Here is a 22,220-nt window from a genome sequence, read left to right on the forward strand (position 1 = left end):
TACAAATTTCGGCTAAAAGCCGTATTAAGGAAAATTTAAATTAATTCCTCGGCTGAAAGCCCAATAACATTTCAATATAATTTCAAAAGGGAAATGGATAGGTTAAAGTTAGATATAGTGGGAATTAGTGAAGTTCGGTGGGAGGAGGAACAAGACTTTTGGTCAGGTGAATACATAATAGAAGGGAACCTTTAAAGACAAGCATTTACACAGTACAACAGAAAACCATCTTAAGAAAACTTGAAATATCTTGACGGCTGAGCGCCCAAACAATTATTAAAAATAATTAAAAACAAACCTTAACATAAGGATTTACACAGTACGGCTGACGGCCATTTTAAGAATTCAAGATAATGAAAGACAAGCCTTACCGACAGGAATTTACACATTACGGCTTAAAGCCACAGATTTTAAAATAAACGCGGCTGAAGGCCTAAATAGAGAGCAAACAAGAATTTTAAATAAAACCCGGCTGAAGGCCTCATCTTAAAATACTTCACATATGGTTCGGCTGAAGGCCATATACTCAACATAGAACATACAAAATTAATACACCGCAAAAGGCCTGGTACACTACTTGTGACAAAAGAAAATCACAATCACAAAGAACAGAACAGAACAGTGTGCTCAGAAGTGTTCCAAGGGTCGGCCTGGGGAGGAAGCTCTTAACAACAGTTTAGGTGAGACAGGCAGCCAAGCGTAACACTAAATAACCGGGTGCCAGCATGACCTAGGTACGGCTGAAGAACCAGCCAACAACCTGATCAATTCCCCTGTCGCAACCGACCGACTGACTAATCCAGTACGCAGACAGCATTCATCTGCTCAGCGGAAATAACAGTAGCTACTCACAGTCCCACGTAAACACTTGCACCAAGAACTCCGACAATCACCGTGGAACAACAAGGAGAAATGACAAGTCACCCACAGAGACTTTCCATAAGCGGCCGGCGACCAAATACGCGTCTTCCGATGAGGCGACCGGCCGAACGACCAACCCAGGTCGTCCCCACTCAAGATACGAGTGTCGGCAACGGTGGGGCGACTCTTGGCTGTCCGGAGCTCACTGCAGCTCCAAGCCGACTCAACTCGGTGTCCGCTCGGAACTCGGAGACACGACGACCTGGGCACACTGGCTCGGACCCAACCATGCAGAGGTAACTCTTGCTCATCGGCTACGACATCTCTGCACGAGGAAGGAACCGATCCACATCCGGCAAGATGACCAACTGACGAGGCCCAGAAACGGTCAAAAGACCAAATACTTGTCGCCCAGTGAGACGACCAAGTGAATGGACAACCAGCGGTCGTTCCCGCTCCAATCTCCTTCCGTCGGACAGCTCATGTGTGTGGCCAGCGGTCGGCAAGTACTGGAGGTCCGCGACTCACTGGTGCTCCGTCCCCGATTGAACTCCCGACACACGACGGCCCGGAAATACTGCTCCACAGATAGTACGACGGTGCACTATCGATACGCGCTGCTGCTGCCACTCACGGGCAAGCAAACCAGCAAGCTAGTGTCGGCAGTAAATCGAATTAAAAGAACAAGAGCCGACAGAACCATAAAAAACAAGATGACGAGCAATAAACGGCATGACCGGGAACCACGCACGTCTCAGATACTTTCAGAATTGTTTACCATCAAATGAAGGCGGACAGAATCTAAAAAACGTCGTTATTGGGTGACACCAGTGCTGAAAAGTCAAAAGATATGTGGTGAAATTAATGTGTAAATGATCGGCAGTGATCGGGAAGATAGTGATAAAGATTCGCTGATGACTTTGCTATCCTCAGTCAAAGAGGGGAAGACATGTTGGACATGCTGAGTGGAATGAAAAGTTCAGTGAGTACAGAATACAGATTGAGAGAAAGACCAGAGTAATGAGGACTAGCAGAAATGAAAGTAGTGAGAAAATATGACAGGGACTACGAACTGTAGGAATTCTGCTACCTTGGAAGCAAAGTGACGCTTCTAGCTTTCCTGGCAGATTCAAACTGTGTGCCGGACCGAGACTCGAAATTGGGACCTTTGCCTTCGCGGGCAAGTGCTCTACCAACTGAGCTACCCAAGCACGACTCACGCCCCGCCCTCACAGCTTTAATTCCGCTCGAAACATCCCCCAGGCTGTGGCTAAGCCATGTCTCCGCAATATCCTTTCTTTCAGGAGTGCTAGTTCTGCAGGGTTCGCAGGAGAGCTTCTGTAAAGTTTGGAAGGTAGGAGGCGAGGTACTGGCAGAAGTAAAGCTGTGAGGACGGGGCGTGAGTCGTGCTTGGGTAGCTCAGATGGTAGAGCACTTGCCCGCGAAAGACAAAGGTGCCGAGATCGAGTCTCGGTCCGGCACACAGTTTTAATCTGTCAGGAAGTTTCAATATCGTAATTCATCGGTAGTGATCGGAAAGATATCAGTGATAAAGATTCGCTGATGACTTTGCTATCCTCAGTAAAAGAGGGAAAGTCATGTGCGACATACTGAGCGGAATGAAAAGTCCACTGACTACAGAATACAGATTCACAGTAAATAGGAGAAAGACCAAAGTAATGAGGACTAGCAGAAATGAAAGTAATGAGAAACTTAATGTCTCAGTTAGGGACCACAAACTGTAGGAATTCTGCTGTCTTGGAAGCAAAATAACGCATGACGGACAAAGCAAGCACGACATAAAAAGCAGACTAGGAAAGGCAAAGAAGGCAGTACCAATCATCGGCCTCGATGACATAGACGGGCGAACATCTGCTGGCACTGCGCGTCGTCCGTCAGCTGCTACAAACCGGCGTATTCAGACGCGGCTTGCAACAGACAACGGGTGCAGCTTAACAGTCACACAGCGCCTTCCTAGATTACCGTAAGGCATTCCACACCGTTTCACGTCGAAGAACGCTAACCGTCATCCGATCACACTGAGTCACGGGAAACAGGTGCTGGTGCTGAAGCCGAACTGGCAGCAAATGGACCCAAAATGACGTACACTGGGGAGAGCGCTATCCACGTGTAGAGATGGCGGTAGTGTCGCGCACGCAAAGTATAAAATGCCAGTGCATAGACGCAGGTATCATTTGCACTCAGGTGATTTGAGTTAAAAGGTTTCTGACCTGACTGTGGCTGCACGACGGCAATTACACAATTACAGGCTTCGGAAATGGTAAGGGAAATCAATATTCTGAGATACACAGTGTTAAGAGTGTGCTGAGAACACCACATTTCAGGCATTACGTGTCACCACAGACAACTCAGTGACCGTCGGCTTCCGCTTAACGACCGAGAGGTCTCTAGAAGAGCGTAGCGTTCCAAAGGATTGGAAAAGGGCACAGGTCATCCCCGTTTTCAAGAAGGGACGTCGAGCAGATGTGCAGAACTATAGACCTATATCTCTAACGTCGATCAGTTGTAGAATTTTGGAACACGTATTGTGTTCGAGTGTAATGACTTTTCTGGAGACAAGAAATCTACTCTGTAGGAATCAGCATGGGTTTCGAAAAAGACGGTCATGTGAAACCCAGCTCGCGCTATTCGTCCACGAGAGTCAAAGGGCCATAGATACGGGTTCACAGGTAGATGCCGTGTTTCTTGACTTCCGCAAGGCGTTCGATACAGTTCCCCACAGTCGTTTAATGAACAAAGTAAGAGCATATGGGCTATCAGACCAATTGTGTGATTGGATTGAGGAGTTCCTAGATAACAGGACGCAGCTTGTCATTCTCAATGGAGAGAAGTCTTCCGAACTAAGAGTGATTTCAGGTGTGCCGCAGGGGAGTGTCGTAGGACCGTTGCTATTCACAATATACATAAATGACCTTGTGGATGACATCGGAAGTTCACTGAGGCTTTTTGCGGATGATGCTGTGGTGTATCGAGAGGTTGTAACAATGGAAAATTGTACTGAAATGCAGGAGGATCTGCAGCGAATTGACGCATGGTGCAGGGAATGGCAATTGAATCTCAATGTAGACAAGTGTAATGTGCTGCGAATACACAGAAAGATAGATCCTTTATCATTTAGCTACAAAATACCAGGTCAGCAACTGGAAGCAGTTAATACCATAAATTATCTGGGAGTACGCATTAGGAGTGATTTAAAATGGAATGATCATATTAAGTTGATCGTCGGTAAAGCAGATGCCAGACAGATTCATTGGAAGAATCCTAAGGAAATGCAATCCGAAAACAAAGGAAGTAGGTTACAGTACGCTTGTTCGCCCACTGCTTGAGTACTGCTCAGCAGTGTGGGATCCGTACCAGATAGGGTTGATAGAAGATATAGAGAAGATCCAACGGAGAGCAGCGCGCTTCGTTACAGGATCATTTAGTAATCGCGAAAGCGTTACGGAGATGATAGATAAACTCCAGTGGAAGACTCTGCAGGAGAGACGCTCAGTAGCTCGGTACGGGCTTTTGTCAAAGTTTCGAGAACATACCTTCACCGAAGAGTCAAGCAGTATATTGCTCCCTCCTACGTATATCTCGCAAAGAGACCATGAGGATAAAATCAGAGAGATTAGAGCCCACACAGAGGCATACCGACAATCCTTCTTTCCACGAACAATACGAGAATGGAATAGAAGGGAGAACCGATAGAGGTACTCTAGGTACCCTCCGCCACACACCGTCAGGTGGCTTGCGGAGTATGGATATAGATAGATAGATAGAGCAGCGGCGTTTGAGTGCAGTTGTCAGTGCTAACAGACGAACAACACAGTCTCAAATTACCGCAGGAATCAATTTGGGACGTAAGACGAACGTATCCATTACGACAGTGCGGCGAAATTTGGCGTTAATGGGCTCTGGCAGCAGACGACCGACGCGAGTGCCTTTGGTAACAGCACCACATCGCCTGCAGCACATCCCCTGGCCTTGTGACCATATCAGTTCGACTCTAGATGACTGGGAAACTGTGCCCTGGTCAGATCAGTCCCGATTTCAGCTGGTAAGAGCTGATGGTAGGGTTCGAGTGTGCGCAGAGACCACAAAGCCATGGATCCTAGTTGTGAACAAGACCCTGATCAAGCTGGTAGTGGCACCATAATGGTGTGGGCTGTGTGTTTACGTGGAATGGACTTGGTCCTCTGGCCCTACTGAACCGATCATTGACTGGAAATGATTATGGTCAGCTACTCGGAGAAAATTTGCAGCCATTCGTGGACTTCATATTCCCAAACACCAAAGCAATTTTCATGCATGACAATGCCCAATGGCATCGCGCCACAATTGTTTACGATCGGTTTGAAGAACGTTCTGGAAAATTCGAGCAACTGATTTGGCCACTCAGACTGGCCGACGTAGGACACAATCGACAGGTCAGTTCGTGCGCAACAAGCTGCACCGGCAGCCCTTTCGCAACTTGGATGGCTGTAGAGGCTTCGTGGCGCATTATTTGTGCCGGGGACTTGGAAGGGCTTGCAGAGAGCATTCCACATCCAGTTGCTGCACTATGTCGGGGAAGAGGACGTCAGATCGATGACAGGGCGTACTCTATGACTCCGGTCACCTCAGTTTACAAATATAACTGAAGCCATATCCGCATAGGTGATTGACAAAAAGACACACACAACAAGACAACGCTTAACTGCCCCTCTTCATCGTTACTGTAGTTGGTACGAAGTAAAGAACAGTTGGCGTCTCAGCAGCAACCCTGAGTCTAAAACTTATCGATTTAGCTACAATGAAACTTACCTACAGTGGGAACTGAATCACACAGATGATGCAGTCATACTATTTACATAACGATAATCCATCCAGTCGACAGAACACCAATGCTGATATTACAAATAACGCCTTAGGTCTGAGGAAAGTTGCAACAAGAACGCCTCTTGGGCAGTGTCTTTTTAGGACAATAAAAACAGGCAGCTGGTTGCTACACGAGACCCCTAGTGGAGACAAAATGCAGCTAAGTTTGCAGGATAAGAATTAAGAATGGTTCCTTTCAGCGCCGAACAAGTAATCTGCACATTTTCTTCTACTAATTAGCACATACAGAAACACACACAGAAACAGGACTCCAACTAGCAGAGACACCAGCGAACTACAATCCGGGAAAATGAAATTCTCGAGAAGTGAGATCCGAAAAAAGCAGCATATGGAATGACAAGGAACGTGGCCTAGTGAAGGCGGAATAGTCACTCACTGAGATCCTGTAGCCGTGTTAAGTTGGTTCGGTCATTTTACACCAATAAAATTGGAAAGAAAAGCTAAGTAAGTCACTCAACCGTAATGCACATGTCTGGACTTCCCAAGACGGACTCGAGAGAACTTCCCAACCGTCAACAGAAACTGTGCTGTAAATTATATGATTTGAATTTCTAACTGACATATTTTTTCAAAACTTTTGGTAAGAAAAGTTAGCAAGGAAATGCATTCAAGTAGTCCAGCAATATTAAGAAAGAAACGTCGTAACGGAAGAAGAAACAACAGTGAGAGAGAGAGTTTTGGAATAAAAGTATTACAGATGGAAGTATTTCAATGTACGGAGGACAGAAATACAGAAATAAATATATCGAGGAAATCAAAAAGGAAACCCAGTAAAATCAAAAACTAATAAGACTTGGAAAGGAAGAGAAAACAACGTGACATCAAGACCCAACATTGGCACATGCTCCACAGCGAGAGAGGAAGAAGCAACAACCAACATACGGCTGACGAAAGAACAGAAGAGTGTCCATTGCAATCGAAAAATTACTGCGTCTACCGAGGTGGAAACTGAGTGTGACCGTGAAGTTTTCCGGATGCAAGTAACAGGCCTCCGTCAGCTCAAGTTAACCATCGGATGTTTTTACCGGTCACCCGATTCCGCCACAGCAGTTGTAGAATCAGTCCGAGAAAGTCTACGCTCACTTTGACGGAAGCACTTTGATCGTGGAGTATCAGTTGGGGGCGAATTTAACATACCGAGTACAGACTGGAAAGTCTACTGACACATTACAAGTGGTACAGACAGGCATGTGGAGCAGATTTGAACAAATTTTCCAAAATTTTCTTGAACATTTACGTTGACAACCACACGCGACAGACATGTTTTAGACCTCTTACTTATAAACAGGCCTGGCCTTATCGACAGTGTCAATATGGAGAAAGGGATTAGTGAACATGATGTGATCATAACAACGACGATTACGACAGTCAATAAATTCAAGAAGGCTAGGAGACTACTTTTGCTGGAAAGAGCAGATGAGCAGTTTTTAACGTCCCACTTAGAAAATTAATTGACAGCTGCAGCTATATCTACACGAGTATCCTGCAATTCGTAATTAAGAGCCTGGCAGAGGGTATGTTCCAGTATGATGGACGTGGAGGAATGATTGGCAAAGTTTAAACAGATTGTAAACCGCTCCCTGGAGAAGTATGTGCCGAGTGAATGGATTCATGGCGCAGAATACCCACCATGGTTAATAACAAAATTCAGAAAACACTGAAGAAGCACTCTCAGTACAACAAATAACGCGGGAATGTAGACAGGCAAAAGATATTAGAATTTCGTACGTCTATAAAATCATCGTAGGAGAACTTCCACCGTCATACTGAACATCTGACTTTCGTGTTTAAGGCATTGTTCACGCTGGAGGATTGTCAGCATACCGCCATTTGACCAATAGTACAGACTCCCTCATGGAGGACATAGCAACAGGCATCCCGTAAAGAAACAAGTGAAAGAATTGAAAAGAAACAAGGCCACAGGTCCGGATGCAATATCACTTAGTTCACTTCGGTATTGGCCCCTTACTTAGCTTGCATTTATCGCGAATCTCTTGCCCAGCGGAAACTCGGAAGCGATTGGAAAAAAATCGCAGGTGACTCCTGTGTATAGGACGGGTGAAAGAACTTTTCGTCCTCACTGCAGGAAAAATGACAGATATTTGGGTGATTTGTATGCGTTCCAATGGACTTGATTGCTTCTGAACGATTAAGGACTTTTCAGAAGATTAAGGAGTTAAAAATAAGAGATGCTTTTTTTGAAGCTTTTAATCACCATTTCCCAGGCGAACAGCAGATTAAACATAAAATGAACTGTGGATTTAAGCCGCGCGGGGTAGCCGCGTGGTCTGAGGCGCATTGTCACGGTCCGTGTGGCTCCCCCCTTCGGAGGTTCGAGTCCTCCCTCGGGCATAGAGTGAGTGAGTTTAATTTAGATTCAGTAGTGTGTAGCCTTAGGGACCGATGACCTTAGCAGTTTGGTCCCATAAGACCTTACCACAAATGTCGTTGTCGTGCCAGGCCCTTGAAGGGCCGCGAGGTCGGCTCTAGTCCGCCGCCGGCAGTGGAGGGTAGATGGTGACAGCCTCGACGTGGCCTACCCCCCCCCCCCCCCCCCCCAGTATCGTGCCGCACAACGATCGCATTGCGAGAAGAAACTCGAAATGCTCAGAACGAGCTGCGACACGAGAAGCAAATGTCACCACCAAACGGCGGCCGGACGTAGTAATACCTCCCGGCCCTCACAGGCGAAATTACGCAAGAGAGCGAGACAAATGCCTCAGTTTCCCCCCCGGAGCCAAGTGCGTGGACGAATACGTATATGCCAAGTTAACATAGAAGGATACACGAGGACAAAAGGAGACATCCTCACAAAGCTACTAACAGAAGAAAAAATTGATGTGCTGACCTTGCAGGAAACACATCTATCAGAAGAAAATATCTCGAGACTTCTAATACCAGGCTATGAAATTGTGGGCTATAAAGCCCATAATAAACACGGTATTGCAACACTGATCAAGAAAGAACTGGTTGATAATATTGAGGAAACTATGCACCACGAATTTGCCGTGGGAATCAAACTAAACGATATGACTGTGTATAACGTGTACAAGCCACCTTCAGAAAAATGGGAACAACCTGTTTTACCTAACCCACAACACCCTGCAGTCATAATTGGCGATTTTAACTCCCACCACCCCAGATGGGGCTATCAGTCTTGCGACAAAGAAGGACTCATGCTGGCAGACTGGGCAGATATAAATAATTATACATTAATATACGATGCAAAAGATACCCCCACCTTCTGTTCAGGAGCGTGGGGCACAACATCAACGCCCGATCTTTGTTTTGTCTCATCTGGAGAAACTGGAATAGCACTTCCGTCCAATAGAACTGTACTGAGCCGTATTCCTCGGAGCCAACACAGACCAGTTATTATAGACCTTGGGATCCAAATACCAGTAATAAAGAGCCCCCCTATAGCCCGCTGGAACCTCAGGAAGGCTAACTGGGTTAAGTTTAAAGATACCATTGAAAATAATGTAAACAGAATTCCCCCAATTCCAGAAAATTACGACAGATTTACGAAGTTAATTATTAAAGCGGCACATAACTAAATACCAAGAGGAGCGCGGAAAGAATACATCCCATGCTGGACAAAGGAGTGCGAACAACTACTCGATGAATATAACAAAACAGAGAATCCAGAACTAGGAGAACAGCTCATAAGAGCTATGGACGAGGAACGCAAACAGAGATGGCAAAAGCGGATGGAACAAATGGACTTTACGCACTCCTCACAGAGGAGCTGGAGTCTACTGAGGAAACTTGGCGGAGCACAATTCAAGGGACGGAACATCAATAATAAAATGACCCCTAACAAGATATGCTCTTCTATACTACAAACATCCAGAATCCATGCCTCCGCCTCGAAGAAAAAAGAACTGCACCAACTGATGAACGAAGAGCTAGATGCTAGCGAGGAGGAAGCAGGTTTAGCGAACTGGGTAACACAAGAAGAGATAAATATAGCACTAAAGAAAATGTCACCTGGTAAAGCAGCTGGCTGTGACGGCCTTCTTCCAGAATTCTTGAAGAACCTCGGGCCAAAGGGAAGAGCATGGCTGTCTTCTCTTTTCTCTAATATCATAGATACCAGCCGGTTACCAAAGCAATGGAAAAACGCACAAGTCATAGCCATCCAGAAACCAGGGAAAACAGGAGAGAATGCTAAAGATTATAGACCGATATCTTTATTGTGCACCATTTACAAGCTGTTTGAACGAGTTATCCTAGGCAGAATAGAAAGTAAAATAGAAGCTGCTCTTCCCCCAGAGCAAGGCGGTTTTCGAAAAGGAAGAGATTGTTGCGACCAAGTTCTCGCCCTAACCACTTTCATTGAAAGAGGTTACCAAAACAAAAAGAAAACGGGCATGGTATTATTAGATCTCACCTCAGCATACGACACTGTATGGACAAAAGGGATACTGTATAAACTGTGAAAAGTCGTGAAATGCAAGAAGATCATAGATGTAGTCAGAAATATGTTGATAAACAGGAGATTCAAGGTATCTCTGAATGGGGAAACAAGCAGCTACAGGACACTACAAAATGGTCTCCCCCAAGGGTCTGTGCTGGCTCCATGCCTTTTCAATTTACCGAGAGAGGTGGCGCAGTGGTTAGACACTGGACTCGCATTCGGGAGGACGACGGTTCAATCCCGCGTCCGGCCATCCTGATTTAGGTTTTCCGTGATTTCCCTAAATCACTCCAGGTAAATGCCGGGATGGTTCTTCTGAAAGGGCACGGCCGACTTCCTTCCCCATCCTTTCCTAATCCGATGAGACCGATGACCTCGCTGTCTGGTCTGCTTCCCCAAAACAACCAACCAACCTTTTCAATTTATACATAGCGGACATCCCAAACCTGGAATCTCGTTCTTTTATGTATGCAGATGACATCGCTATCGCGGCTCACGCCAACACTTTCGAAGAACTGGAAGAAATTTTAAACAGGGATCTGGAACGACTACAACAATATTATGACAACTGGCACCTCAAAGTAAATCCGACTAAATCCGTGGCATCAATAATGCACTTGTGTAACAAAGATGCAAATCGTGAGCTAAAAGTGCAAATAAAAGGTAAATTGTTGAAAAACGATAGAACGCCAAAATATCTGGGTGTGAAGCTAGATCGCACTCTCACATATAAGAGCCACCTGTACGAAGTCGCCCAAAAAATGAAAACAAGAAACAACATCATAATGAAACTGGCAGGAACAACCTGGGGATGTTCCACTGAAACTCTACGCACATCAGCACTGGCACTTCTGTACAGTGTAGCGGAATATTGCGCACCCGTCTGGGCCCGCAGTAGGCATGTCAGATATATTGATGTGCAACTTAACGAGACAATGAGGCTCATAACAGGAACAGTAAGACCCACCCCGAAACCTTGGCTGCCCGTCCTTGCCAATATCGAACCACCCTCGATTAGACGTTAAAGAGCAATCCAGAGGTACAAAGAAAAGTTCAGGGACCTACCTCCTCCCCCTGACAGATTGATGTCAAGAAATCCCTTCTGGAAAGAACTCAAACAACAGATTGATATCGATAACCTGTGGAAACAGCAATGGCAGGAAAGCAAAGTGAATAACAGTTTCCTTATTGAGGACCCATCTCAACGAGTTCCAGGCTTCCAACTCCAACGTAGAGTGTGGGTAACTCTAAATCGTCTGCGGACAGGTGTTGGTCGGTGCGGATATTTGTTGAAAAAGTGGGGTTTCTCCCAGGACCCCAATTGTGAGTGCGGAGAGAGTCAAACCATGCAGCATATAGTTGAGTGCGACGTACACGGACTTAAGGGAGGAAATCTGATGGACATACATGTGATAAGTGACCAAGCACTTTTGTGGCTGGAAACCCTGAAAATTTTATTGTAAATCATTGTTAATGTTAATTTAAATTTTTATGTTGATGTTTGTAAGTGTATCACGCTTTGCCTGTAGCTGAACGAGAAATAAAAATAAGTGGAGGGTGAAGCTCAGACAGCGCCAAACACTCGTGCTGGCGAAACGTCAGAGAAACGGTCAAAAAGACGTCGGCCGAAGAACCCGAGACAAGAGCCAACAGGCGGTTTGTCAGCAAGTGGCCACTAAAGCCTTGAAACTGTGTATTTAAATGTATGCCTCAGCGGAATTCCGGCACAGTTCAAAGGACTGTAAAATACCACGTCGCTACTACATACACGGTGACAGTTATTCAATAAACGAAATAAAATAGTCATAAAATCTGAACGGTTTGAGTTAGGACGTTCAAATTGCACGGTTGGCCGCAGGCATGATGGGAATTAGTATGCGCTGTATGGTCTGGTTAAGCGACGAAGCCCACTGCCATTTGCACGGATTCGTCAATAAGCAAAATTGCCGCATTTGGAGGACTGAGAATCCGCATTTCGCGATCGAGAAGTCTCTTCAGCCTCACTGGGTGACTGTGTAGTGTGCGGTGCCCAGTCACGGAATGCTCGGTGCGATATTCCTTAGTGACTACCGAACGGTTCGTGAAGGTTCTGAAAGATGATTTCATCCTTGAAAGACGATTTCATCCCCATTATCCAAAGTGACCCTTATTACGACAAGATGTGGTTCGTGCAAGACGGAGCTCGACCCCATCGAAGCAGGAGAGTGTTTGATGTCCTAGAGGAGAACTTTGGGGACCGCACTGTGGCTCTGGGGTATCCAGAGGCCACTGGAATGGGCCTCGATTGGCCGCCATATTCTCCGGATCTGAAAACGTGCGGCTTCTTTTTGTGGGGCTATATTAAAGACAAGGCGTACAGCAATAACCCCAAAACCATCGCTCAGCTGAAAACAGCCGTTCAGGAGGACAGCGACAGCATCGATGTTCCGACACTTACGTGGGTCATAAAGAATTTCGCTATTCGTCTGCTCCACATCATCGCCAATGATGGCAGGCATATCGGACATGTCATACCCTAAATCCGAACATCTCTAGTGACGTTTACACGTTGAATAAAGTGCGTGCACGCCGTAGTCCGTAACTAATTTCCCTTTTTCTCGTGTAATTAAGTAATTGTCTCCCTGTATATGTGCCAAACAGGATTCTGAACTTACGTCTGAACAAACAATAAATATTCCAACAGGCTTCGTAGCGAACCTGCCATGGAAAGTCAATTTTCACCCATACAGCCTAATACGTGTCTTAAGTGTCTCGTATCTGCGAAAATGTGAACCAGTACCACTCACCTCACTGAAACTGAAATTTAAGTTTAAAAGTCTTTGATCTTTTTATTTTAAACTTAACTTCCTTTGAAAACTATTGCCTTAATTTTCCAAAGTACGTTTTTAAGTAAATGAGCATTATTTGAAATCACTGTCATTTTTATGCAAATAATTCTTTCAGTGAATGCTGCAGCAAAAACATACAACAGAAACAAACCAGGAGTCCATGACGAAAATACTCATTAAAAAGAGTCACACTTATCGGAAAGAATAACAAACGCATGTCTAGGGAAAAGGTGAAATGATCGTACTCTAGGGAAAAGGTGAAATGATTGTATGAAGTCGTAGAAGGAAGAGAAATGAAATGGCAGCAGGTAATAAGTGAAGACATTGTCATTTACCTGACACCCACTGTTCGACAAGAACCCGCTTGAGACTTTCCCATGTATTACGGCCTCCAACTATTCACATACTGCATGTTTCGTAATGTCAGCAAAATACTGTTCATAAGGTGGTCGTCATCAGGAACATGGCGACCTTCCCGTATCTCGTGGAATGCACGAGAAAACTACTTCAGCCCGTTCATCATAAACCCGCCTGGCTACATGAGCTGTCCCACCTAAAACCGTTTCATTTTTATTGCAGGCTTCCACTGTAGTCTGTACACTAATGCAGTTTATTTGTTCTTCTCTTTACTGCCTGTGATTACCAACACGAATCTGTCCATTTTCACAGACCCACTGTACCCTCTGCCTTTGCCACATATCGCGACTTTGGTTTTGGGAACACTGTTTTGTTTACGAAAAGCAGTGCAGACCATATTTAGTCTTCTGTTTACTTCCTTTCGTATCCGTCTGTTTCTTGTCTTCAACCACCCCAAACACATAAAGTAGTGAACTGCTTCTATGTCTTCACTGCTAATATGCAGCATTTTCTTTTCAGTGTCTTAACAGAATATTGTTGTAGCCACATTACTATTTGTTTTTCAGACGCATTTTCAAAAGTTACGCTGTTACTTGTGCGTTGCTCCATTCGCTGGAAGAGGAACACAAGTTTCTTTTCTCAGGTGAACGTCAAGCACACAATTTTCCAACACGAGAATGTACCTAAACATGTAGGGAGAGATTCAGGGGGATCCCCCACCACATTGCCTCACCTGTAACGCATCAGATCACGAAGACTCTACCGCTAACTGCCTGTTATACTACGAAATTATCTTCTGGCAGAACGCGGGAATGGATAATATGCAAGGCTGAGTTTACTTCTGTCGTAGAAGACACAAATACAATTAAAGTTTTGCATCCTTCTCTTAGACTTGGACTACAATTCTGTTTACCGATTTAAACATTTTGAACAAACTGTTTGCAACTTCAAGTTGTAATGGTTCTTTATTTACGTGACCACTACGGCACTCCAACCCCAGTGCTGGATACCAGTAATATCGTACAACTTTACTGCGAAGTAACAGACATATTTTTGTGACAATATTCACTTTTGGTTTTATTAATGTATAGGTACTCCGATATATCGATATATTACAGCGATATGGTTCTTGTGTGTATTCATTTTTGTGAGACTGTCATAATCTTTGACTTACTTGTAACCGTTTTGGCGCGAATGCGCACAGAGCAGTCTTTGTTTCACTTTGCAGAAGTTAAGTTGTTTTTTCGCTTTGTAAAAGAACAGTCAAGTCTTGTGTTTGGTTAAAGTGGAAATTAAATATATGAAGATTGATACAAAACTTTTTCTTGATGATGTGACAATTAAGAAGAAGTATATGTGAATTTACAAGAAGTTTAATAAAAATGTGGGTCGTGAACACCAAGTCAAAAATTATTTCTACCATACCATTGTTCTGATCTGGGATTGTTTGATCATTAAGAATTTCCTGAAAAACGCATTTGTTAAGTCTTCAAATATTGCTAAAATACAGATCTGGACCTTCTAGCAGTCAAAGTGGAATCACCCTAGAATCAACAAAATGAGCCATAACAACTTCGACGAAATCTATGTGGGAATCCATTCAAGATAAGTGCCAATATTAATTACTTTTTTACAGTGACTTCATTATTTCCATTCTGACGATACCGTCCACAGTCAATAACTTTGTTGTTGCCCGATAAAGCGAACATATGCTGCGTGAGGAACATTATTAATCTGATTTCTAACCTACTTTGCAAGTGGTGGTATTGTTAGAAAGTAGAGAATACACTTAACTCGAATAAGCACATTACGAATCTAATAAAGCAACCTTGTCATAATACATCGAAAATGAAATTGCTAGCTTCAATACACACCAGGTCTGTATTTGTTTCTGGATACAAGCATTCCCTCAATGTGCTCAGTGTAAACACAGAACACGTAAGAGTTGTTCTGCTATCAAACTGCAATATTATCGTTAAAAAGGACATGCTGTATTTGAATCGAGACGATGAAGTTCTATGATGTGGAAGAGAACGATAACCCAATATTGGAAGGTGTGGAAAAATAATGAAACGCATGTGGGAAGCAGTTGCTCCACGGAATAGAAACGTTATAGTGCGTATATTCCGACCGCAAGAAGCTGCAAGTAGAGCGTAGCAAATGAGACGTTTTCTTACCTTCATTTTTCAGGTCTTTCCGACTGAATCCAAGCGAAGCTAACACGCCGTCAGCAACTGAACGCGTGTAATTTGGTATTGCACACCGCTGCTTCAGTCGGCCAGTGTATCAGTTAAAGATATCTGTGTGTCTGTGTGTGCCGGTATGCCTCAAGGTCACATGCGCATGCGCAGCACGTGTTGGGTCGGAAAGTACCTGACCAATCGTGTCGCTAGCGCGGGAGATCGGTCAATTAGCGCTCACTTCACACCTACAGCCAGTGTCTTTTCTGCCAGCTCATTCTGTCGACTGACGTTCTGACCGCTGTCACTGTACACGTGCAAAGAGTACAACTTACAGGTGACGAAAGCACCGTTTCTAAGAATAGCTGCCATCTCCCGCCTTCAGCGATTTCGTGGAATGTGCGCGCTCCGCTGTTCCGTGAACACTTATTACGTCTGCGCTCACTTTGTGTGGTGGGAAGCTGCTCACTAAGCACGTGTGTGCTCAGCCAATAACAGCCTGTCTGCCGGCGACCTTCCGCGAGCACGCTCTTCCTCGTCTGTGTAAAGTTTACTGTGTGTGTGTGTGTGTGTGTGTGTGTGTGTGTGTGTGTGTCACGCCTAATCGTACTACAGGCGCACGCGGCCATCATACTAACAAGGGAACCTCCCCATCGCACCCCCCTCATATTTAGTTATAAGTTGGCACAGTGGATAGGCCTTGAAAAACTGAACACAGATCAATCGAGAAAACAAGAAGTTGTGTGCAACTATGAAAAAAGTAAGCAAAATATACAAACTGAGTAGTCCATGTGGAAGATAGGCAACATCAAGAACTGCGTGAGGTTAGAGGCGCCGTGGTCCCGTGGTTAGTGTGAGCCGCTGTGAAAGTAGAGGTGCTTGGTTCAAGTCTTCCCTGGTGTGAAAATTTTACTTTCTTTATTTTCACAAAGTTATAATCTGGCCGTTCGTTCACTGACGTCTCTGTTCACTGTAATAAGTTCAGCGCCTGTGTTTTGCGACCGAACCGCAAAACCGTGCGATTGTTATTGAAGTCGGGAGCTGTATTTGCTGGATTCATATTGCCCACGGAATACATCTCACGTATTTAATGCACTCTCGTCCAAAGTAGTGAACAGTCAACTGCCAGCCAGGGCGCCTCGTTAGCAGGAATACTCTCTCTTCCGTGCGCTGTAGTCGACTGACGTCGTGTGTTTCGATGATTGTTTAGGTGTGGCGTCCCCATACTACGGCGCAGTTACCTCGCATCGGGCGGACGGATAATAATTGTCTGAAAATAAAAAATTAAACTTTTCAGTCGATGGACGACTTGAACCAAGGACCTCTCGTTTCGAAGCCACTCACGCTAACCACGGGACCACGGCACTCTTGAGCTCACAATGTCCTTGAAGTTGCCTATGTTGCAAATTGACTACTCAGTTCGTATATTTTGCTTATTTTTTCATAGTTCCACACAACTTCTTCCTGTTTTCTCGATTGATCTGGATTCAGTTTTTCAAGGCCTATCCACTGTGCCAACTTATAACTAAATCTGAGGGGGGTGCGATGGGGAGGTTCCCTTGTAAGTGCTTTTGCCACTTCCGCCCCCCACAATAGACGATACTGATCTTGGAAATGGGAAAACTTCACGAGCGCACTTTTCCCCAGGATACCACTCTTCAGTTCCCAGTCGTTCTTATTCGAGCCATCCCTAGCAAATAACTGAGTGACTTCTAAGCAGGCCGATTCAGTAAGTGCAAGTAGGCTGTTAAGGTTTTTATGTTGGTAACGCCACGTAGCGCTCTGTATGAAAATCACTGACTGTGCTGTGTGCAGTCTGTGGCTGGTTGGTATTGTTGGAATATTCGCTATTGTAGTACTGGGCAGTTGGATGTGAACAGCGCGTAGCGTTGCGCAGTTGGAGGTGAGCCGCCAGCAGTGGTGGATGTGGGGAGAGAGATGGCAGAGTTTTGAGAGCGGACGATCTGGTCGTGTGTCCGTCAGAAAAAGGAAATTTGTAAGACTGGATGTCATGAACTTGATATATATATTATGACTTTTGAACACTATTAAGGTAAATACTGTAGTGACTTGGCCAGACAGCCAAGCCACTGTAAGGTAGCCGAAAGGCACGCGTTCAGCTCACGCAGGCTGGCGTGAGGTCTGGAACATTACAAGGGAATTGTTAGTAGCAAATAAAGTACGTAGTTGATGTAATACTTAACTTTAATCCACAATTGGTGAACATCTCTCGTTAGTGTACATGCTTCACAATATTAATTATCAAATGCTATGGCGCCTTGCTAGGTCGTAGCAAATGACGAAGCTGAAGGCTATGCTAACTATCGTCTCGGCAAATGAGAGCGTAATTGTCAGTGAACCATTCCTATTAACGTCGGCTGTACAACTGGGGCGAGTGCCAGGACGTGTCTCTAGACCTGCCGTGTGGTGGCGCTCGGTCTGCAATCACTGACAGTGGCGACACGCGGGTCCGACGTATACTAATGGACCGCGGCCGATTTAAAGGCTACCACCTAGCAAGTGTGGTGTCTGGCGGTGACACCACAAATACCTTGTTTGTTCTCCACCAAACTCTTTGACTGGCTAACTATGCCTATCAGTAGTTAGTGCCTTCAGTAGTTACAATCTTTTATTTAGCTGGCAGTATTGGAGCTCGCTATATTGCAGTAGTTTGAGTAACAAAGATTTTTGTGAGGTAAGTGATTCATGAAAGGTATAGGTTATTGTTAGTCAGGGCCATTCTTTTGTAGCTATTATTGAAAGTCAGATTGCGTTGCGCTAAAAAAAATATTTTGTGTCAGCTTAGTGTTGATCAGAATAAGTAAAGAGAGAAATGTCTGAGTACGTTCAGTTTTGCTCAGCTGTTTGAAAATCAAATAACGTAGAGGTTTTCCAACACTGTCATTTATAAATTTTTCTAAGGGGATGTTTCATAAGTTACTCAACTCGTACGCCATGGACGATCCGCCGTAGAAATTCTGGTAGAGTGAGCGAAGTACTCACATTGTACTCCGCCGGGGACATGGAAATGTCACACAGTAGTAACGGCGCCCTGGCACGTTCACTACTACTGCCAACACAGCAATATAATGGGCCTGTGAGGACTGGAGCTGCATTGTTAATACTGGAAATACCGACGAACAATACTGAGGCAGCCCAAAATATTTTCAGTACAGGCATTATGTATCGAGCGTGTGAGGGCGAGTATTATCGGCTTGACATTTCGCAATTCTGTTGTTCGCATTTTTCCAGTTTGGCTTCCATATAGATTGAAGAGCCAAAGAAACTGGTACACCTGCCTAAATATCGTGTAGGGCCCCCGCGAGCACGCAGAAGTGCCGCAACACGACGTGGCATGGACTCGACTAATGTGTGGAGTAGTGCTGGAGGGAATTGACACCATGAATCCGTAAGTGTACGAGATGGTGGAGATCTCTTCCGAACAGCACGTTGCAAAGCATCCCAGATAGGCTCAATAATATTCATGTCTGGGGAGTTTGCTGGCCAGCACTCAGAAGAGTATTCCTGGAGCCACTCTGTAGCAGTTCTGGGCGTATGGGGTGTCGCATTGTCCTGCTGGAATTGCGCAAGTCCGTCGGAACGCACAGTGGACTGGAAAGGATGCAAGTGATCAGACAGGATGCTTATGTACGTGTCACCTGTCAGAGTCGTATCTAGAAGTATCAGGGGCCCCAATCACTCCAACTGCACACGCCCCATACCATTACAGAGCCTCTGCCAGCTTGAACAGTCCCCTGCTGACATGCAGGGTCCATGGATTCATGAGATTGTCTCCATACTCGTACGCGGCCATCCGCCCGGTTACAATTAGAAAAGAGACTCGTTCGACCTAGCAACATGTTTCCAGTCATCAACAGTCCAACGTCAGTGTTTATTGCCCCAGGCGAGGCGTAAAGCTTTGAGTCGTGCAGCCATGAAGGGTACACGAGTCGGCCTTCGGCTCTGAAAGCCCATATCGATTAACTTTCGTTGAATGCAGAATGAGATTTTCACTCTGCAGCGGAGTGTGCGCTGATATGAAACTTCCTGGCAGATTAAAACTGTGTGCCCGACCGAGACTCGAACTCGGGACCTTTGCCTTTCGCGGGCAAGTGCTCTTGCGAAAGGCAAAGGTCCCGAGTTCGAGTCTCGGTCGGGCACACAGTTTTAATCTGCCAGGAAGTTTCATTTCGTTGAATGGTTCGCCCGCAGACACTTTTTGATGGTCCAACATTGAAATCTGCAACAGTCTGTGGAAGGGTTGCACTTCTATCACATTGAACGGTTCTCTTCAGTCGTCATTGGTCCCGTTCTTGCAGGATCCTTTTCCGGCCGCAGCGATGTCGGAGATTTGATGTTTTACCGGATTCCTGATATTCACAGTACACTCGTGAAATGGTCGTACAGGAAAACCCCCACTTCATCGCTACCTCGGAGATGCTGTGTCCCATCGCTCGTACGTGGACTACAAAACCACGTCCATCATGATCATCATTTAAGACTGATTATGCCTTTCAGCGTTCAGTCTGGAGCATAGCCCCCTTATAAAATTCCTCCACGATCCCCTAATCCGTGCTAACATTGGTGCCTCTTCTGATGTTAAGCCCATTACCTCAAAATCATTCTTAACCGAATCCACGTACCTTCTCCTTGGTCTACTCCGACTCCTCCTACCCCCTACTGCTGAACCCATGAGTCTCTTCGGTAACCTTGTTTCTCCGATGTGTGTAACATGACCCCACCATCTAAGCCTGTTCGCCGTGACTGCTACATCTATAGAGTTCATTCCCAGTTTTTCTTTGATTTCCTCATTGTGGAGACCCTCCTGCCATTGTTCCCATCTACTAGTACCTGCAATCATCCTAGCTACTTTCATATCCGTAACCTCAACCTTATTGATAAGGTAACCTGAATCCACCCAGCTTTCGCTCCCATACAACAAAGTTAGTCGAAAGATTGAACGGTGCACAGATAACTTAGTCTTGGTACTGACTTCCTTCTTGCAGAAGAGAGTAGATCGTAGCTGAGCGCTCACTGCATTAGCTTTGCTACACCTCGGTTCCAGTTCTTTCACTATGTTGCCATCCTGTGAGAATATGCATCCTAAGTACTTGAAGCCGTACACCTGTTCTAACTTTTTGCTCCTATTTGGCACTCAATCCGTTTATATCTCTTTCCCACTGACATTACTTTCGTTTTGGAGATGCTAATCTTCATACCATAGTCCATACATTTCTGATCTAGCTCTGAAATATTACTTTGCAAACTTTCAATCGAATCTGCCATCACAACTAAGTCATCCGCATATGCGAGACTGCTTATTTTGTGTTCACATATCTTGATCTCACCCAGCCAGTCTATTGTTTTCAACATGTGATCCATAAATAATATGAACAACAGTGGAGACAGGTTGTAGCCTTGTCTTACCCCTGAAACTACTCTGAACCATGAACTCAATTTACCGCCAATATAGCGTCCCCAGTGCTATATTACGAAAAGACTTAAAAAACAGTATTTATAAAGAAGAGACATTTAAAAATTGAATAATATATTTTTACCATGTAGCCGTAAAACAATAATTTCTCTGTCTAAGTTTCGAATACAAAGAAATAATTTATGACAAAATGATCTAAAGAGGTGACAAGATACGCTTTTTGTTAATTTTTTTAGTCGACTTCACTTCTTCTCTTGTCTTGATTGTGTATAGACGGACATCTTGCGAGTGCTGGCAAATGTAAGCATATTTGTATGAGTTAAGCAGATTATATATATATTGATTTAATATTATTGTTCATTTTTAATTTGTAAGAGGTGATCCCGATTTCATGTGCGCCTTCCTTGAATTAACCTGCATTCGAGTAATTTGCAGTTCAACAATCGCAGCGGCCGATGCAGCCAACGACGCCATTACGTGGCGATATTTACTTATGAAAAATTAGCGGAAGCGAAAAACTCACCCGCAATTAACATAATATTAATTTTTCTCCACAGCCGCACGAAGTTGCAGAAAATACTTTGTTTTAAGATTCTTATTTTCAGTACCATAGCCGAGACTCAGAGCCAGGACTCCGACTACAATACAATGGTTAACAGAGGTAAGAAAAATACTCTCGCGCGTGTGTGGGCCGCAATTGTAATTAATAACTAAAGATCTTTTGCTTTAAAGTGAACTGACTAGCCGAGGAAATTAATATGAAAGGTTTATTCCAACGTTCAACTTATATGCTCATGTTTTAAGATTCAGCGAGTCTAACATTCGTTAACGTAACAAATAATTTGAGATTAATATTGTTTAAAAGGAGAACTTCAGGAAAGCATTTAATCGTAAATCAAAATTAAACGAAATATCATTTTTATTGAGGCCCACCATGTAAGTCGGCACAATCAAAAAATAATAATGACAATAGTAATATATGAAATTACGACGGCCGAAGGACGCGAGACGGCAACTCTAACTGCTGCCTGACTATCTATGTAAAGACCTTTAATTGCTTGCAAAAGTTTGCCTCCTATTCCATAATCTCGTAGAACATACAATAACTTCCTCCTAGTAACCCGGTCATATACCTTTTCCTAGATCTATAAAGCATAGATACAATTCCCTGTTCCACTCGTAACATTTCTCCACTATTTGTCGTAAGCTAAAGATCTGGTCCTGACAACCTCTAAGAGGCCTAAACCCACGTTCAA

General features: G+C 44.5%; 1 protein-coding gene across 2 annotated transcripts in view; it reads right to left on the reverse strand.

Annotated features, from left to right (window-relative positions):
- LOC124544802 (UDP-glucosyltransferase 2-like) overlaps positions 1 to 22,220 on the reverse strand; it is a 130,535-nt gene that overhangs the window by 68,920 nt on the left and 39,395 nt on the right. The window contains exon 1 of one of the 2 annotated variants that reach the window (XM_047123486.1): positions 15,528 to 15,688. The exons of the other annotated variant lie outside the window; for it this stretch is intronic. Coding sequence (XP_046979442.1) covers positions 15,528 to 15,533 — 6 coding nt within the window. The 5' untranslated portion in view covers positions 15,534 to 15,688. Of the gene's footprint in view, positions 1 to 15,527; positions 15,689 to 22,220 lie in introns of those variants that run through there. 2 annotated transcript variants of the gene reach the window in all.

The sequence above is a fragment of the Schistocerca americana genome, chromosome 8 (assembly GCF_021461395.2).
Source record: "Schistocerca americana isolate TAMUIC-IGC-003095 chromosome 8, iqSchAmer2.1, whole genome shotgun sequence".
In the NCBI taxonomy this organism is placed as follows: Eukaryota; Metazoa; Arthropoda; class Insecta; order Orthoptera; family Acrididae; genus Schistocerca; species Schistocerca americana.